The 17,512-nt window shown below is 33.9% G+C and overlaps 1 protein-coding gene across 1 annotated transcript; it reads right to left on the bottom strand.

Moving 5' to 3' along the window:
- Nucleotides 1-6,591: 6,591 nt before the first annotated feature.
- LOTGIDRAFT_166850 (hypothetical protein) lies at nucleotides 6,592-7,790 on the bottom strand (the record flags this gene model as incomplete). The annotated part of the gene is made up of 2 exons (XM_009064292.1): nucleotides 6,592-6,839; nucleotides 7,670-7,790. The coding sequence occupies 2 exons, from the start codon at nucleotides 7,788-7,790 to the stop codon at nucleotides 6,592-6,594; spliced, it is 369 nt and encodes a 122-aa protein (XP_009062540.1).
- Nucleotides 7,791-17,512: the final 9,722 nt, after the last annotated feature.

The following is a 17,512-nucleotide window of genomic DNA, read 5'->3' as shown; positions in this document are numbered from 1 at the left end:
CAGTCACTAATTCGACCAGTGCAGTAGCAGTAGTAGTGGTAGTAGTGGTAGAGTTCATAGGACTGGCAGTGGTTCCGTTGACCTCTGGCGATAAGGTAGAAAGCTTCTCAGTTATGTTCGAGATGTAGTCCATAAGATTTTTTATGTCACTAGTTTCGGACAGACCCATGTCGAATTCGGGTTCTGGTGTTCCAGGGTAAGAATTGGAATCACTAGTGGCCAAAGTTCGGTTCAAAATGCTCATAAACTCGTTATAAATCGTGTCATTGGAGATCAGGAAGTCGACAGACACGGTACTGTTCAAGATGGAGGCGAGTTCGTCTGACAGAGTTTGATTTAAAGTGATGTTCCCGAACATAAACTCTCCAAATGTGGTGTTCTGGGGTAGGGTGAATCCCCAGCCTAAATCATCCTCTAAGGTGGGGGTAATGTCGATCATATCCGTTGTCTGCTCACTCAGACTGTTGGTGTTGTCTGGAACGAAGGTCTTGTAAACGGAAGAGTGAACCTCGGATATTTTGGAAGTCTTTGCATCTTTAAATTCCGGACGGCTGGTGCTCTTTGGAAGATTGTATGGAGAATCTTTGTTCAGTTCATAATCTTTGATTTTTCGATTTTGGAAGATTTTCTTGTATTTCTTTTCGAATGGGTTGTAGATTTTATTTTCTGTGGATTGATCGTCCATCTTGAGTGTAGTGAAAGTTTCAGTTGGACGGACTTTCTCGATCATGTTCTCACCATCTCCAGATTCACCGAACAAGCTGTCGGGTAGCATCATGTCGCTGGCTAAGGTCGGGATGGTCGTGTCCTTCTTTGCGGCTTTAGTTACGATAGTCGTAGTTGGTTGAGCTCTGGTGGTCTTTGGTGGTGCTGGGGTGGTTTTGGGTGGGGTTCTAGTAGTTTTAGGTGGTGTCATGGTTGTTTGGGTTGGGACCATGGTCGTTTTCGGTGGTGTCATGGTTGTTTGGGTTGAGACCATCGTCGTTTCTGATGGTGCATTGGTCGTTTCCGTTGCAGCCGTTGAAGTATTGAGTGACTCATTGGTGGTCTGTGATGTTAACATGGTTGTTTTGGGTGGGGCCATAGTTGTTTGTGTTGGTGCATTGGTGATTTTCAGGGGTGCTCCAGTAGATTTAGATGGTTTAGGGGTTGGTAGTCCAGGGGTTTTGGCCCGTGGAAACATTGATTTCCGGTAACCACTGAGAGCAGAAATAGAAATGTCCACGTTGTTTGTTTTCGTTGTCTTTTGTCGGGGTTGTTTCTTGGCTGTTAAGGCAGCGGCGACGTCTAGTGACAAACCGTCTAACTTTCCTTCGGGTCTTGAAATGGCGACTTCCTGACTGGCTTGTTTACCATCTTGAAACTGTCCTTGACCATTTTTACCACGAGTGACGACGTCTGCTGGTGCTACGCCTACATAAATATAAAATGAAACCGAATTAGGAGACGAAACGAAGTAAAATCGTAAAAATGTAATTTTATTTTTGGTGTGCTTACATGGATAAATATGATCTAACAACCAGCTAAGTAAGGAAATCTTAAAAATAGAGATGTGAAAAGGGTTTTTCTTTAAACTCCACAAAATGAGTCATTGGCACCTCAAACGATTCCCGTTTGCAGAGGCCCATTTTTGTGGCTCTCACAGCTCTGTTTTTAAAAAGTTCACCGAAGTGGTTGGGATTGTTCGTTGAAGGTCATTCAAACAAAAACTGAATCAAGTAAACTGACAAAAATGAACCAACCTCATACTCTGAAACCAAAAAAAGTCACCAAAATGGCGACCAACAAACTTTTAAACTAGAAATGGGCAAATATTGAATTAAACAATATCAAATCACATCTAATCAAACCAAGAAACTTAACCGACGTTTAGCATGCCTTTTAACTATTGTCGTCAAAAGCCAAGTGAAAATAAAACGAAAGCAATATTGAACTTGAAATCGCAAGTTGTGCGCACACTTCAGAGATTGATGGCAACAAGTGAAGAAAAATTACATCGAAATACATTGACCATGTCGCAGATACATTAATTCAAAAATACAAAATGTCCAAGCAAAACACAAAAACTTAGAATTATAAGATATAATTATAATATAATAAAAACAAGCAAAATGTAAAAACACCCCAAAACACACTTCCGAAAGAGGCAGAGAGGACTGTTTTCAGATAGAAGATTACAATGTAAGTTCAAATCTGATTGGTTAATATTATCGCCATGATAAGAACAACCAATCACAATGCTTTATACTTCATACTTATGATTATCGTAAATTCAAAACAACGATAATATCGAAAACAGGCCTCTAGCTTATATAAGATTATAAAAGAATAAAAAAAACACGTAGAAGTTGAAAGCTGATCGACGTACTCACGAGTCGATGGTAAAAAAATTGATATATTCAAACCACAACATCTACACAATATATATAGGAAATACCTTAGTAATCACATGTCGCACACGTAATCATGTCGCAATCACCAACATCGAGGTCGCAAACATGTTGCATTCGCAAATAGATGCATACGATATGAAATGATTACAACCAATACATCAAAAACAGGTGCGCTTACCTTCTTTAGTGCGTCTTGGGTACATGTATACGAGGTGGGTAGGGCGGTAGGGCCGAGGGGTGGGGGTTGGTGGGTTACCGTGCAGTCTAGCTTTGCCCGTAGAGAGGTGAACAGGATAGGTTGCGAAGGATAATAAGGTTGAAAGCCCCTTGGATATCTATGTAGGAAACAAGGATGAAAAGCAAACCCGTTGAAAAGCATCCGTTGATTTTCTGCGTCGAGTAGACAATCCTTATTTCTTATATGTAAATAAAATTTTTCTAACATATAAATCAGTTTGAAGAGAACGAAGGCAAAATTTACTTTGATTAAAATAGACATTAATTGAAGAACGACATTATCTAGACACAAAAAGAAACAGTAACCTAAGTTTGTTTGAAAATAGGATACAGTATTGGTTCTGAAGGTGCAACAGTGACGCGTCTAATTTTTCTACAAATTTGAATACAAGTTTTTGGCCTGAACTATTTGAAATGTTTGACAGTTTTATAGAAAGCTATCGGCTAGTGTTTGTTCCCGTCACATTCTTGTTCATGCTTCTTTTAAAAAATGAAAACTAGACATCGACAACTCTTTTGGTGGTGAAGCAGGGTTAATAAATACTGTAACAGCGGACGTTAAGAGAGGGTTCATATCCTTTGTCTACGTGATAACATCTAACGAATATTTCCTGCTTGGAAACGCTTAAAGCAATTTTTGAAGGCTTCCCAGCAGATACTAGTTTATCGAAGCGTGGAGACAATTTAGATTTAAATGAAATAAGAATAAGCCAATAGGTATGGTAAACAGAAGGAAATATGGAATACAACTCCCGAAGGGGGTTTAAGCAAATACAGTCTTCGAACAAACACCTCTATGGGTAAAAATAGAGTCATTCGTCAATTAGGTGCCCGGAGTTCTAATCTTACAGATGTAAATACAGCGATTTAGATTGTCAACCTTATTACTGAAAATATTCTTGAAGTTCTTCATCAAACTTACTTACAATCAACATCCTTTCAATTCTCCTGCTATCACTTACCGTTTGAGAAAACCAACTCACTGACTAGAGACTTTGACCAATAAATATTCAATTCCACACCGAAAATACTATAAGAATTCTTATCCTTACCGATATCTTTAACTTTTGTCAAGGCGTCTGGATTTCAAGGATCTAAAGTCTATCATTGATATAATGTAGGGGCGTATCTAGAAAGTGCCTGAGGGGAGGTTAAATATTGGGGGTGTCTCTCCAAGGCCAGATTTCAGATGGCTTGAGATGAACTTTGATCATTTACAAGGCTTACTTTTCACTTCGAGTTTTCTCGGGCATGAGGGGAGGGCTACCTAAACACGGTACTGGATAGTCAATTATCACAATACGACAAAATTGGAAAGAGGTTCTTTCACAATCTAAATCTGATTATTTAAAGGTCAATTTGTGAAGCATTTACATGTTCTTCCAAATTATCAACTAGGTAAAGCGTTTGAAACTCCAAAACTGTTAGGCTACGAGTTTTTTTGTCGATGTATTGTAAGCAAAATATTAAATTTCAAATCCAAACGCCTTGATCCTCGACAGGGTTTCAGAATATATAAAATATAGAATATGCCACACAGAACCACAAACTAGAATCTACTGTTTTAAAGATTAATACATTTCTAAAACATCTACCCATAGGACCAGAAAAACAACAAAAAACAATTTAAAAATAGTCACCGAATTATACCTGAAAATAAAATTAACTTTGCCCGCGACAGTTTTATAACAAATTGTTTACTTTTTAAATAATCGAAATCTTATAATAATCGTAAAAATTGGTGAATCATGATACTGCACAGGTTTCTCAAATAACACTACGATTAACATTGTTAAAATAAACAAAAGGTTGTCATAAGGTTATTTTGAGAAACAAAAACCTCGGATCTAGGAGCTAAGAGCTAAGATAATGGACTGCGAGCTATACTTGGAGCTATTAACCTGAGCTATGACATTGAACCAAGAGCTATTAGCTGTTGCTTTAAGTCTGTGCAATGAGCAATAAGAATAAATAATAAAGACGAGCTATACGCTATATAAAAATACGTAGTGTAGCTAGTATAGTAGGAACAGTGAATCAAACATATCTCCAGAAACCACAAACTGAATCATGCTACAATATAAAACAGAATTAAACACACACACAGAGTAAATAGATAGAAATATATAGTAGAAACAGACCATTGTGCCGGAGGTTAATCTAATATAATTTTTAGTGAATCGTGAAATCTTAAGAAAAGACATTGATCTCATTTCACAAAGTAACAGGAGTGGTTAAAGATTAAAAGCTGTTTTTTTCGTTTGTGATTTACGTACAGCACAATGGTCATCCAATTCTGATTGCTTCGAATTAAAATTTGAAATTTAGACAGCAGATGCATTAGTTAAGACTACTAGCATCATTAATATCAATGTTTTGGTCGATAGCAATCAGAACGGTAAGAGAAAATAATGAGCATGCTAAATAAGTGATACATCTGACTGAAAAATCAGCTTCGATAACGTGAGGAGCGTTTCATTTGATTCCCGGCCTTGTATGTTTAGTTGAAAGTGGACGCTAACTAGTTTCAGTTGAAACAAATTGGAAATATAAATTTCTTGTAGTGTAGTCCTCATATAATTTTTTCTTTCTCGTTTAAGGAAAAGTTTTCGTCTCGAGAAATTGAATTGACGTAAATCCTCAAGTGCCCTTTAGCACCCCAAACCCCTCTTACCCCTACTCTGAATGATTATTCCTGGTCAGTCCACCCCTTCCCTTCCCTAACCCTCGCACACCACTGAATATTCATTTTTTAAACGTATGGTCAAAGATATTTTTCTCTTTTACTGCTTCTTGCACTAGACGTGCTTACTCCGCGGTCCGCGCTTAACAACACATAGAAAACCATTAGGAAAAGGACTATCAAAACTTTAAATCGAAGCCGATTTCTCTGGTCATTAAGTAAGTCACTCTATTAGTAAACACGTCTATATAGAAAGAATGGACAGTGTGATCAAATTGTGCAGAAACTGAATTTTAGCTCAGTGATATTAACTGTGTAATTAGTTGCTTTACTAAGCATTATATATAATTATAAGATATATTGAGTTAAAATTGTAGAATATGATATGAATAATAGATTACGGTAAATATAAAGCTATAGAGAAGTGTTTAGAGAATATACCAATCCTAGTTCTTTAGTTCTTGTTAAGTCTGGTTTGATATCTAATTAATAGTTTTTTTTTCCGTTTGAATGAGATTCTATGATACAAGTAAGACCCTAGTGTATTGATTTGTTTTATTTTGTAACGTAATTCATAAGAAATGTGCAGAAGTATACAGATAAATACTAAATTAATCAAGAGAAATTTCTCCTCTTTCAACCGACGCTCCCTTTAATGAGGCATTTTTGATCGGTCCTCGTCATCATTTTCCATATGACAAGATCTTTAATTCCTGTGGGGTAGGGAGAGGCATCGTGTACTAAACTATTTCGTTGGGGCGACACTTATCTCGAGGTTTAATCTACATATATCACAGGTTTTAATCGAATTTTTCCTATCAACGGCTTAACTAGATGACTGGGGGCCATGGACTTGGGTTGGGGCTTCTCCCCCGGGACTTTTTTTTAAACAAATGCTCTCGTTAATTTTTTTTCTAGGGGTTGGACTTTTTAACCAATCCCAATGGTAGTTGTCTCTTATATGTTACAATATGGATTAACTGACACCAAGCCTAATCTCTAAAATCAGTATTTATATTGACGATTCGAACCCGCGGCACCTAGTCGCCTAGCGGACAACTTTTCAACTCTCTCTGACTAATAGAACTAGGGTTGGTATAATCTTTACGTGTGAAGAAGAAACAGGAAATAAAGAGAAAGAAATAAAGAGAACAACAATTAAGAATATAGAAGGTGACTGACATGCTTACGTCTCAGGCAAAAACAAACCCTTGAAGACCCTAAACACATCACACTCAGCCAACTTCATGCTTGGTGTCGGCATACAGAAAGCAGCTTTCACAGCAAACCCGATGCTTGAAATGAGAAGAGCAGAGCTGTACCGGGTCGGGTGACTTTAGAAGTCTCGGGAAAGTTGGTCGGGATAAAAGTCATAGCTTGTGATTTGGCTGCCTCGGCTAATATAGCATCCACCGTCGCCATCTTGTCTTTTCCACCGTGCTGCTGTGCTGATAAAGCGTTACATATTGAAGGAAGGTCGATTTCCGACAAAAGTCGGAGTAGGTTGTCGATGGCGTCTGCCTTTTCTGAAACGAAAATACAACATAGCACAGTGCTGTGGAGAAGGCGGTACAGGCGTGTGAGGATATGAGAAATACATACATGGTACAAACAAAAACACAATAGTAGGTCCTACAATAGGATGGACGTTGTAACCGAAAGCATTTTGATGTGTTCTACAAGCTGACAATATTACAACAGTGTACCAATCCGTGGTTCTAGAAATGAGTAGTGTAGGTTGCCCCTTGGGAAACGATGATTACCTGATGGACTCTGATAAACTATCATGTTCACAATGTCAAGCTATTACTAAATTTCCTTGACATCATTAGGCACCTTTCTTGCCTGGTTAATATGGTTTATAAGGACTGTAAACAACTTGGCGTGTACTCGAGGGCTCCATTTGACTGTACTCACTGGATTACAAACCAATTAAACTGCTGCATTCACGAATTTTGTATTACAGGTCAAAGGTCAAGGTATTAGACGCAGATCGTAATAGCTTGACATTGTGAAAGTGAAGTATAGGGACAAACTGGGTTGTTTGTTACCCCAAGAAGCTAACAATACATTTACAACGGGAAACAATTAGAGCAACAAAACATAATACAACTCTCATAATCCCTCTGTTAGCTCGGTGAAGTTTATTGGTTTAGCTTCTATATCTGAAATCACACTTTTTAGAGAACAATTTGAACACTTCACTTACATCCAGAGCTAACAGCAAGAATATGAGAACACAAGAACAAGTGAACACGGGACAATGGGAACAAAGGAACATGAGAACAAAGGAACATGAGAACACACGAACATGAGACAGTAAATAAAGCAGTAACAGAGTGGGGAAATGACTTACCGGTCATGGTTTGAGAGAGACTGTTTCTGATAATGGATTCCACAGCTTGGTTATCATGTAGAGGTTTACAGTCCACCAGGCTGTACCAAGTTATAATTAGTAATAGTGTATACCGCATCATGTCTGCAATAATATTGATAATGATAATAATGATAATAAGACGAAGAATAAATAATGATGATGATAATGAAAATAATTATGATAATGATACAAAATAATAATGATAATGATGATAATGAAAATAATGATGATGATAATGATAGCATATATAATGATGGTAATGAGAAATCCAAATTTAATTCTGCAAATCGCAGTCATTATTAATGAAGGATACCTATATGAGATGCCAACAAAGATTTAAATTAGAATCTTTGATAACAATTGATGGTATCTGCGATTTTTCAGTCGTCAGTTAATTGATCAGATTTTGGAAATCCAGTTGTTCTCTAATTCTCTAAATCAGTGAATTGTAGATTGTTTTTAGTTTAGGCTTTTTCTAATCGTTAAAGTTTTCCCAGCCTGCACAAAAATCAAAACAACTTTCTTGAAAATTTTTGATACGGAATTTGAACGACATCTGTCTAACTGTGATGGACAAATATTGTTTGCAATAAAACGCTCTGAAACAAGACCATGACAATTCCAATCATGAAAGGCCTGTTACCCAAGCTCTGTTTTCCTCGACCTCGACCGCGGAAAAGTCTAAAAAGATCATCACATTTTGAAGAAATTTGAAACGACATTTATATCATGTATTTTATATTTGATGATCTTCAAAGAAAATTGGACAAAGTTCACAAAACGAAAAACTACTTGGAAAAACAACCCTGATAATTCCGATCACGAGAGTGCAATATTCAATACCTATCATTTCATATTTGCGTAAAAAGTAGAACGTAAAACTCCATTCATTTCATTTCATATTTGCATAAACTGGAAAGGATGTGCTGGGTTTGTTTACAATGTGCATCTTTACACCATGTTGTTGTTGAGCCCCGCTGCGTTCACATGTCCAGTTGAATTTCGCGATGTTTATCTAACCTCCGTCCAACCCGACCTTACCCAACAATTTGATAAAGAAAATCGAATTCACGACCAAGTATTTACTTGACAGTCTTTTAAACTTCGATGTTTAAACCCAAGTTGATCAACATAAGAATTTGTATTTAAAAAGTTCTAGTCAACACTTGAAATCAATGTTTCTTTATCGTTAAAAACACTATCGATGTGTGTCACTTTTAACAAATGCAATCACATTTCTTGGCACATATCTCTGTCAACTTTTCGTGACTTTTAAAATTCTTATTTCAAATTTAAAAACTTGTTTGTCAGACGATGGATAAATATTTCTGTTAACGATACAAATAGTGTTGAATTTGCATTGAATAACGCAGCACATTCAAAAAACACTAACAATAGTGGTTTCTTCTGAACCACTCATATTTTACACCTATGTGCAATTTCTATAGAAGACATGATCATGGCATATTGGGGCGGTCACGTCTAGGCGTTTGAAAGAATTGTCAAAGACAGTGTTGGTAATTAGGATGACATCCAGATGGAGTTTTCATCAAAAATTAATAATTGTGTTTCTTCTAGCAGAATCTTATTCCATATATTTCGTGAATTATTAGTCGTAGTCCATCTATAGTCTATCATAATCTAAAAACAACTGAATTTTCAGAAACCGCTAACAACTGGTGCCATCATAGACATAGGAGCGTCCTGAGAACATTGCAGACTAACAAATGGCAGTGGTCATCAGTTGCTAGCATTCTCATTTTAGCAAACATTGTATCTTGTGATTGATCGCAATTGCTAATAGTCCGCCAATTTTCAATGTAAGTTTTTAATATGCGCATGTCTACTGCTGCAGGTTTATGGGATGCCACTTATCGTCAATCGACCAAGGTGTATTCTAGATCACAAGAGATTGCTCATGAAGAATCGAACTCATTTGCACATTTATGCAATATAATGAATATCTCATGTTTTCATTTCGAGATTAAATTCGTTAAGCCGCGAATAGACGAGGTATGGTGTTCGGTATGGTGTTCGGGTTTATTGTTACAGAAGAAAATAGAAAAAGTGAATACACGAAGTACGATATAGTCTGCACCCCGACACCGCACCCGGACACCGCACCAGACACCGTACCTCGTCTATTCACGGCTTTATGCTGGAATGAATCCTGTCTCCGCCAGAAAGTTTATCTTGAAAGGAAGCATTGTTACTTGGCACTGATCAAAGGATGATCCAGAGTCACTCTTGGACTCATTTCATGACCACCTTTTTGAATGAGTCAGCTTTCGGATTCTGACTGGTGAATTTCAGTCTGAGTAGGTTGGTATTGTTTCCTCCGGGTTATACAAAAAATAGACTTACCTAATTAAGAAGGAGTAATTAAGTCACTAATTAATATACTAGTAGGTATATTCACTGGAGTATAACACAGTCACTATCAAAGGTAACGTTTACAATCAGATATTGCTGTATATCACTTGGAACTGGGCCGTTATTAACAGGTGCCCTAGCGTTATCAGTAGTTATACGATCTACTGTCAAGTTACCAAATGATGTTTCGGGGTTGAACCAACTCGTTTTAAAGATCGAACCTCTCTCATTAACATACTGAGCTGGGGGTCTCGAAAGCCGGGACAAACCTTGACAAATTGCTGGTTTGTTGACTCGAACATTTCTGTTGACTCTACAGCCAATGTTACACTTGAAAGAGTCAACAAAGACGCTGGATGTTTTCAGTGATTTAATACAAGTAAGATTGTGTATTCTGTAAAACAGGTTGACTTTACTTTTCGTCAGATCGTCTTGTTGTTTCACTGATTTTCTTAAATCCCTCAGCTCAGTCAATCCCTGTAGCAGGTCGTACGTCGCCGTTTATGATCCTGCTTTTCCACACCAAGATTGAATTTATGAAAGTAGATTAAAAGAGTCTAATAGCATAATTAGTTCCGTCAATTTCTGTAGCAGATCTCAAGACGCCGTTCATGAACCAAAATACAATTTGAGTGACATGCATTGAGTTTGACGTCTTACTTTTCCAGTAGAGGCCGAGATAGAACTTATATTTAATAGTAGATTAAAAGAGTCCAATAACAGTATTATAATCAGTCAATACATGTAGCAGGTCGCAAGTCGCCGTTTATCATTCACAATATAAATGAAGTGATATTTGTTGAGTTTTACATCCTACTTTTCAAGTTCATGGAATTCATGGAATATTCAGAATAAAAGTCTTTATTTAACATATTTAATTAAACATAACTTATTATAAACATAACTTATTAAACATAACTTATTATAAACATAACTTATTATAAACATAACTTATTAAACATAACTTATTATAAACATAACTTATCATAAACATAACTTATCATAAACATAACTTATTATAAACATAACTTATTATAAACATAACTTATTATAAACATAACTTATTAAAACATAACTTATTATAAACATAACTTATCATAAACATAACTTATCATAAACATAACTTATTATAAACATAACTTATTATAAACATAACTTATTATAAACATAACTTATTATAAACATAACTTATCATAAACCTAATTTATTATAAACATAACTTATTATAAACATAACTTATTATAAACATAATTTATTATGAACATAACTTATCATAAACATAACTTATTATAAACATAGCTTATTATAAACATAACTTATTATAAACATAACTTATCATAAACCTAATTTATTATAAACATAACCTATTATAAACATAACTTATTATAAACATAACTTATTATAAACATAACTTATTATAAACATAACTAATCATAAACCTAACTTATCATAAACCTAATTTATTATAAACATAACCTATTATAAACATAACTTATTATAAACATAACTTATCATAAACATAACTTATCATAAACATAACTTATCATAAACATAACTTATTATAAACATAACTTATTATAAACATAACATATTATAAACATAACTTATTATAAACATAACTTATCATAAACATAACTTATAATAAACATAACTTATAATAAACATAACTTATCATAAACATACATAACTTATAAACATAACTTATTATAAACATAACTTATTATAAACATAACTTATCATAAAGATAACTTATCATAAACATAACTTACTATAAACATAACTTATTATAAACATAACTTATTATAAACATAACTTATAATAAACATAACTTATAATAAACATAACTTATCATAAACATACATAACTTATAAACATAACTTATTATAAACATAACTTATTATAAACATAACTTATCATAAACATAACTTACTATAAACATAACTTACTATAAACATAACTTATTATAAACATAACTTATCATAAACATAACTTACTATAAACATAACTTATTATAAACATAACTTATTATAAACATAACTTATCATAAACATAACTTACTATAAACATAACTTACTATAAACATAACTTATTATAAACATAACTTATTATAAACATAACTTATTATAAACATAACTTATCATACACATAACTTATCATACACATAACTTATCATAAACATAACTTATCATAAACATAACTTATCATAAACATAATTATCATAAACATAACTTATTATAAACATAACTTATTATAAACATAACTTATTATAAACATAACTTCTAGTTTATGGAATTTATATTCAGAATAAAAGTCTGTATTGTATCAATACTGCCGATTGCTGTAGAAAAAGGATGAAGCTCTTTTTGCACCTTTCACCAAAACAGGCGTAGGGCCTAATAATATCACGTATGCAATTTTTAATAGAAGAAATGACAGGGTCATTAATTTATTAATATATAAATTATATATTACAAATTTCTAATTTTAATAAAATATAGATTAGTGCGTTTAATGGTTTAAATATTGATATGAATGTTTGTGTATATATTTTATTTTATTTCAGGCTCTGAAATAGTTTAAATACAAATCATTTAGACCAGTGTAGTACACAATGCGTATTATTGACTCCAATTTTAGTCCCTTATGATTGCGATATATTTCGTTTTCGCGTGTAAATTGTTTACATTTTTAATTTTTAACGCCCCAACTAATGGGCAATTGTAATGAATTTGAACGGTTGAAGGAAGGTTTGAGTGAAAGTTCCTGTAAAACACATAATCGTCGATTGTCACTGATCATCCAGAAAAATAATGGTGTATATTATGTGTATATCATGTATTGATGTATTTTAATTGAACTGAAAAAGTTGATGGCTGAAGAAATAAGAATCTCAAGAATGTTATTTCCTTTGATTATTTCATCGTGAATTAAAAAAAAAAACGTCCTCTGGCTATGAATCCTGAAAATATCAGAAAATGATGGAATGGCAACTGTTTTGTATCTGATATATTCGTTCCTTAGTCCTGTAATATTGTAAACAGTACAGTCTGTATCGCTACTATCATTATGTCATATTCCGGATTTCGTACAAATTTCAATACGACAATAATTTATCAAGTAAACGAAAAAGTCATGTTCTGTTTTGGTGGTATTTTCTATATTTTCTAGGATCGCAAGCTTTTTGTGTATCAAAGCATTCCATTCAGTTATAACATAACATGTTATTTGCTGATATAACAAAAAATTACAAACTTTTTTCGTGTTTATTCTTTTGCCTCAGATACGACAGCCCTGTACACTATTATTTTTGAAAACAGACTTATTTTTTTGGATATGAGTTATGAGCCAACGCCATTTGAGACGCTAATGACTCGCTCCTGCATCAATTTTCCTTTCGTGGTCTTTCCAATTAACTAAAATATGTAAAAAATTTGAAAAAGATGTACACGCTTGTTTAGTTATAATTTATATGAGAGTCTCATTATATTATTGGGATATATAATCTATTGATAGTGCCCATACCTCATTGTGTTTCTTAGGGTTCAATTTATGAGAGTCTACATATCTTATTGTATTATTACATTAATATTTTGTTTAATTTCCAGTCTACATACAAAATAGTGTTGATAAGCTTTCAGTTTGGACAGTCTATATAAATATCTTTTTGTGTCATTAGGATTTAATTTTCAGGAGCTCTTATTTCTTTTTTGGAATCCTAAGGTTTAATATTGCATTATCTGTGACCATTTCTTTTGAGAGTCCACATAACTAATTCCACTAGTGTGACAAACACGATTAATGTAGGAATGTGTATCGGAAGGGAGTAAGATTGAATAAATAGCCGGCAAATGGGGATATTTTGATGTGCAATTCCACATGGTAGGTGATAAGATGGTGTAAATTGCAACATTGTATCACATTGTATTAGATTAGCTAGGGATTAACGGATAGAGATAATACATTGTTTCATAGTTTACTCTGTTAGAGTCATGCCAGGTATTCTTCCTGATCGATTACTAACTTGTTATAGTTCGAATGAACTCTTTGCCTCACTGTCGGCTAGAACATTGGTGGGGAGTGGGGAAGTATGGTGGGGAGTGGGGAAGTATGGTGGGGGTGAGGCGTGTGTGAGAGAGTGGTGGGGGTGGGGTGTGGATGAACTCACCCTGAGAACTGTTATCGATGCGATGTCAGGTCGATGACTAACTTGTATTATTAGTTCGAATGAACTTAATGCTTACATTATTGAAGGATGGGGGAGATGTACTGTTAGTGATATCAAACATTCCAGTCTTAGCTGCCACGCTGAAGTCCTTTTTAATTGAAAAGGGATTTTCAAGTTTTCTAAACGTAGCATCGATTTACACCAATTGAATATTTCTTGCAATTTTACTATTAGCAGCCTTTGTGATTGTGTCAGTGACAAGTTTTTCTATAATTATTGCAACCACATCTGCTGAAAATTGAAATGATGCAAATAGAAGTTATAAATGGTCCCGATTTATACATTAGTTACTGTATAGAAATATAATTGTACTTTCAGAATCTATCAGTAAAAAACAAACTTAAAGTACAGTCCAATCAGGATTTAAATTGTGTCTCAGAAAAACTAACTCGTCCAAACTTCGCCGTAAATGTTTCTATCAGGTTTTTGTGAAATTCTCGGGGGTGTTTTTTCTACCCCAGATTAAAATAGTGGAGACTCTTATCGAGTTTGAGAAAAAGTAAACCTACATCAAAGGCTTTGTTTTTTCATTTTAACGTTTTCTGTTGAAAAACTGAAATTTTTTCTTGGCGAGTTTTAAACACTTGCCATAGCACGAGACAATGTCGAACAAAGTGATTTTATTTTAGAGACGTAGAGATTTAGATTGACCCACGGAGTGATGTTCAATGTACGACCATCGGGCTTGTGTAAGATTTTCCATTTTTTTTTATCTTTGGCATTCAAATGCATAATCTTGGAACATGGGAGAATTAGGGTACGATCTCGGACCCCGTCCAGTACCCATCTCTGTCTCTGTCTCCCAAGTTTCTGAGAGTTTATGATAAGTTTCAATTTTACGTTTTTGGTATCTTTGGCATTTCAAATGCATAATCCTTGCATAATCCTTGTCTTGAAAATTAGGGGAAATTGAGGAGCGACTCCAGACCCAAATCCCGTCTCAACAAGTTTTGCAGCCAGGAGGAATGGAGACCTTATACACCAAGCCTCTTTGTCTAAAGTCTTAGCTTTGGTCCTAACGTTTCATAATAATAATAATAATAATAATAATAATGATAATAATGATAATAACAATAATAATAATAATAATAATAATAATAATAATTTATTGATTAAAGTGATGCCTTCAACGTATAACAGCATCTCACTGATAAAAACTTCAGATAGTATAGATAGAAAACTATCGTAAAACCCAAAAGACGTGATATAAAATAGGTTTCAGATTTCTCCACAAAAAATACGAGGGTAAAGAATCTCCATAATCTTGTTTATTAAATCGAAATTTAAACAGATCGCAGTTAAATTGTGTCAAGATTTGACAAAAATAAACACTAAATTTTCTGCTAAAACTGATTATTATCAAGAAAAGATTCTCAAAAAGACTGCCTGGTGATCGATTTTGGATATAAAATGGTCTGTTTGTCATTGAAGCTAAATAATCGGTGTCTTTCTCTGTATCTGTGAATTGATTCTTGTCTATATCTCCGTATGTTTAACTTTGGAAATCATTTAAAATCTAGGTTTAGATACATAGGAGAAAGAAAAAATATTACGTTTGTAAGATTCAATAAAGTTTTTGGGAGTGTTGACTGTAACTTTTAGGCTAATGGCGATCTCGACAATTACTTATATCGAGGACTATATAGGCGAAACAAGAAATAAAGCATCTGAACGATTCGGAAAATTCGGAAGATTCATCAGGGAACTCGAACAGTGACCAAGATTTTTCATTTCCTCTACAAATACAATGGAGTTTTAGACATGTCCATTCCATATTCCAGATATTTTGTTTCCTTTTTTATTCTGTGGGTATCTTCACTCAATCTGATTTTTAAAATACAGTTATACATTTTATTGTCTGTGGCTTGCTTCAACCGATCTGAAAAAGATGTAGATATTTTGTTAAATTATTTATATAGGTTTTAAAACTCCATTATTATTTTACACGTTATAGATCGAAGATAATCTTTCTATTATACATCAACTTTATACAGACAATACTCACGTAATGAATTATTCAGACAGTCTATTTTCTCGTCACAGTTGACTTGTTTTATGTTTTATTTTTATTGATAAATGATAAATACTGAAGTTATTCTATATTCTGTAGAAAATAGCCTATTAACTATTTATGAAATGACCAACATTGTTATATCTTTTGAAAGGTTCTATTGTCCTGGAAGCAAACTTTCAATACATTAACTAGAATAAATGTCTTTAGGATTTAGCTGCATGTCCTGACAACAATGGTTGTTTCATTCTTCAATTTTTATGATTCGTAAAAAAAATAGAATCTTTGATTCAGTGGCGGAGTCAGGATTACGTCCGGGGAGTGGCGTAATATCTGAGATTGCCCGAATTTCTAACCAAGTTATGAGATTTTTGGCAGAAAAACTTGCCTTAGGGGCTGCGAGGGAGAGGAAATAAGAAATAATACGTCATTACGATTCAATAAGTGTTTGGAAGTGAGAATAGAGTTTTAGGCCTGAATATTACCAAATCAAGATTTAAATAGAAATATTAAAATAGATCTTCAGACACCTTCTCACAAATTACAGCTTTTATTTATATCATTTCGTTTTCTCATCAACCGTCCTTAGTCCCTGTAATTTCACAAAAACAGGTTATAGCGTCACAATCGCAAATATTATTTATTTTCACTTTCTTACAGCAGTTAGTTCATTCACCTAATTGAATAACAATACTCCCCAGCCCCCGGGATCAATATGGCGGTGGGTGGGGAGTAAATACAACTCTCGTGGACAGACGTTGATGAAAGAGTCGATAGTTTATACGTTCTAAACAAGCCGAGGTGAAGGCAACATTTTCTGTTTTCCTAGTTAATCAAATCTTCTGGTTTTTGTATGTTTTAAAAATCTGTTTATATAATTGAAATGTTACTATGACATTTTCAAGTTAATTTCTTTCGATTTCTGTTCCCTGACGACCCAGACTGGTACACATTGAAAAAATCAAATTTGAAGTTTTCAAATAATAAAATTAATAATTTTCGAATAAGCTGAATTTGAATTGTTGAGATTAGAATTTCTCTTGGTTTCTGCAAATCAAAAACAAACTAAACTTTGTTTTAGTCTCGAACAAAATTATTTATATTAATGAAATAAGATGGGATTTTTATATTTCTGCACCTTAAGCAAAATTCAGTGGTATTTTGGACCTAATAATTTTCAAAGGGGCCAATCATAAAGCTTGTGCATAGAAAT

Source organism: Lottia gigantea (genome assembly GCF_000327385.1).
Source record: "Lottia gigantea unplaced genomic scaffold LOTGIsca_61, whole genome shotgun sequence".
Lineage (NCBI taxonomy): Eukaryota > Metazoa > Mollusca > Gastropoda > Lottiidae > Lottia > Lottia gigantea.
This window is presented reverse-complemented; position numbering and strand designations above follow the sequence as displayed.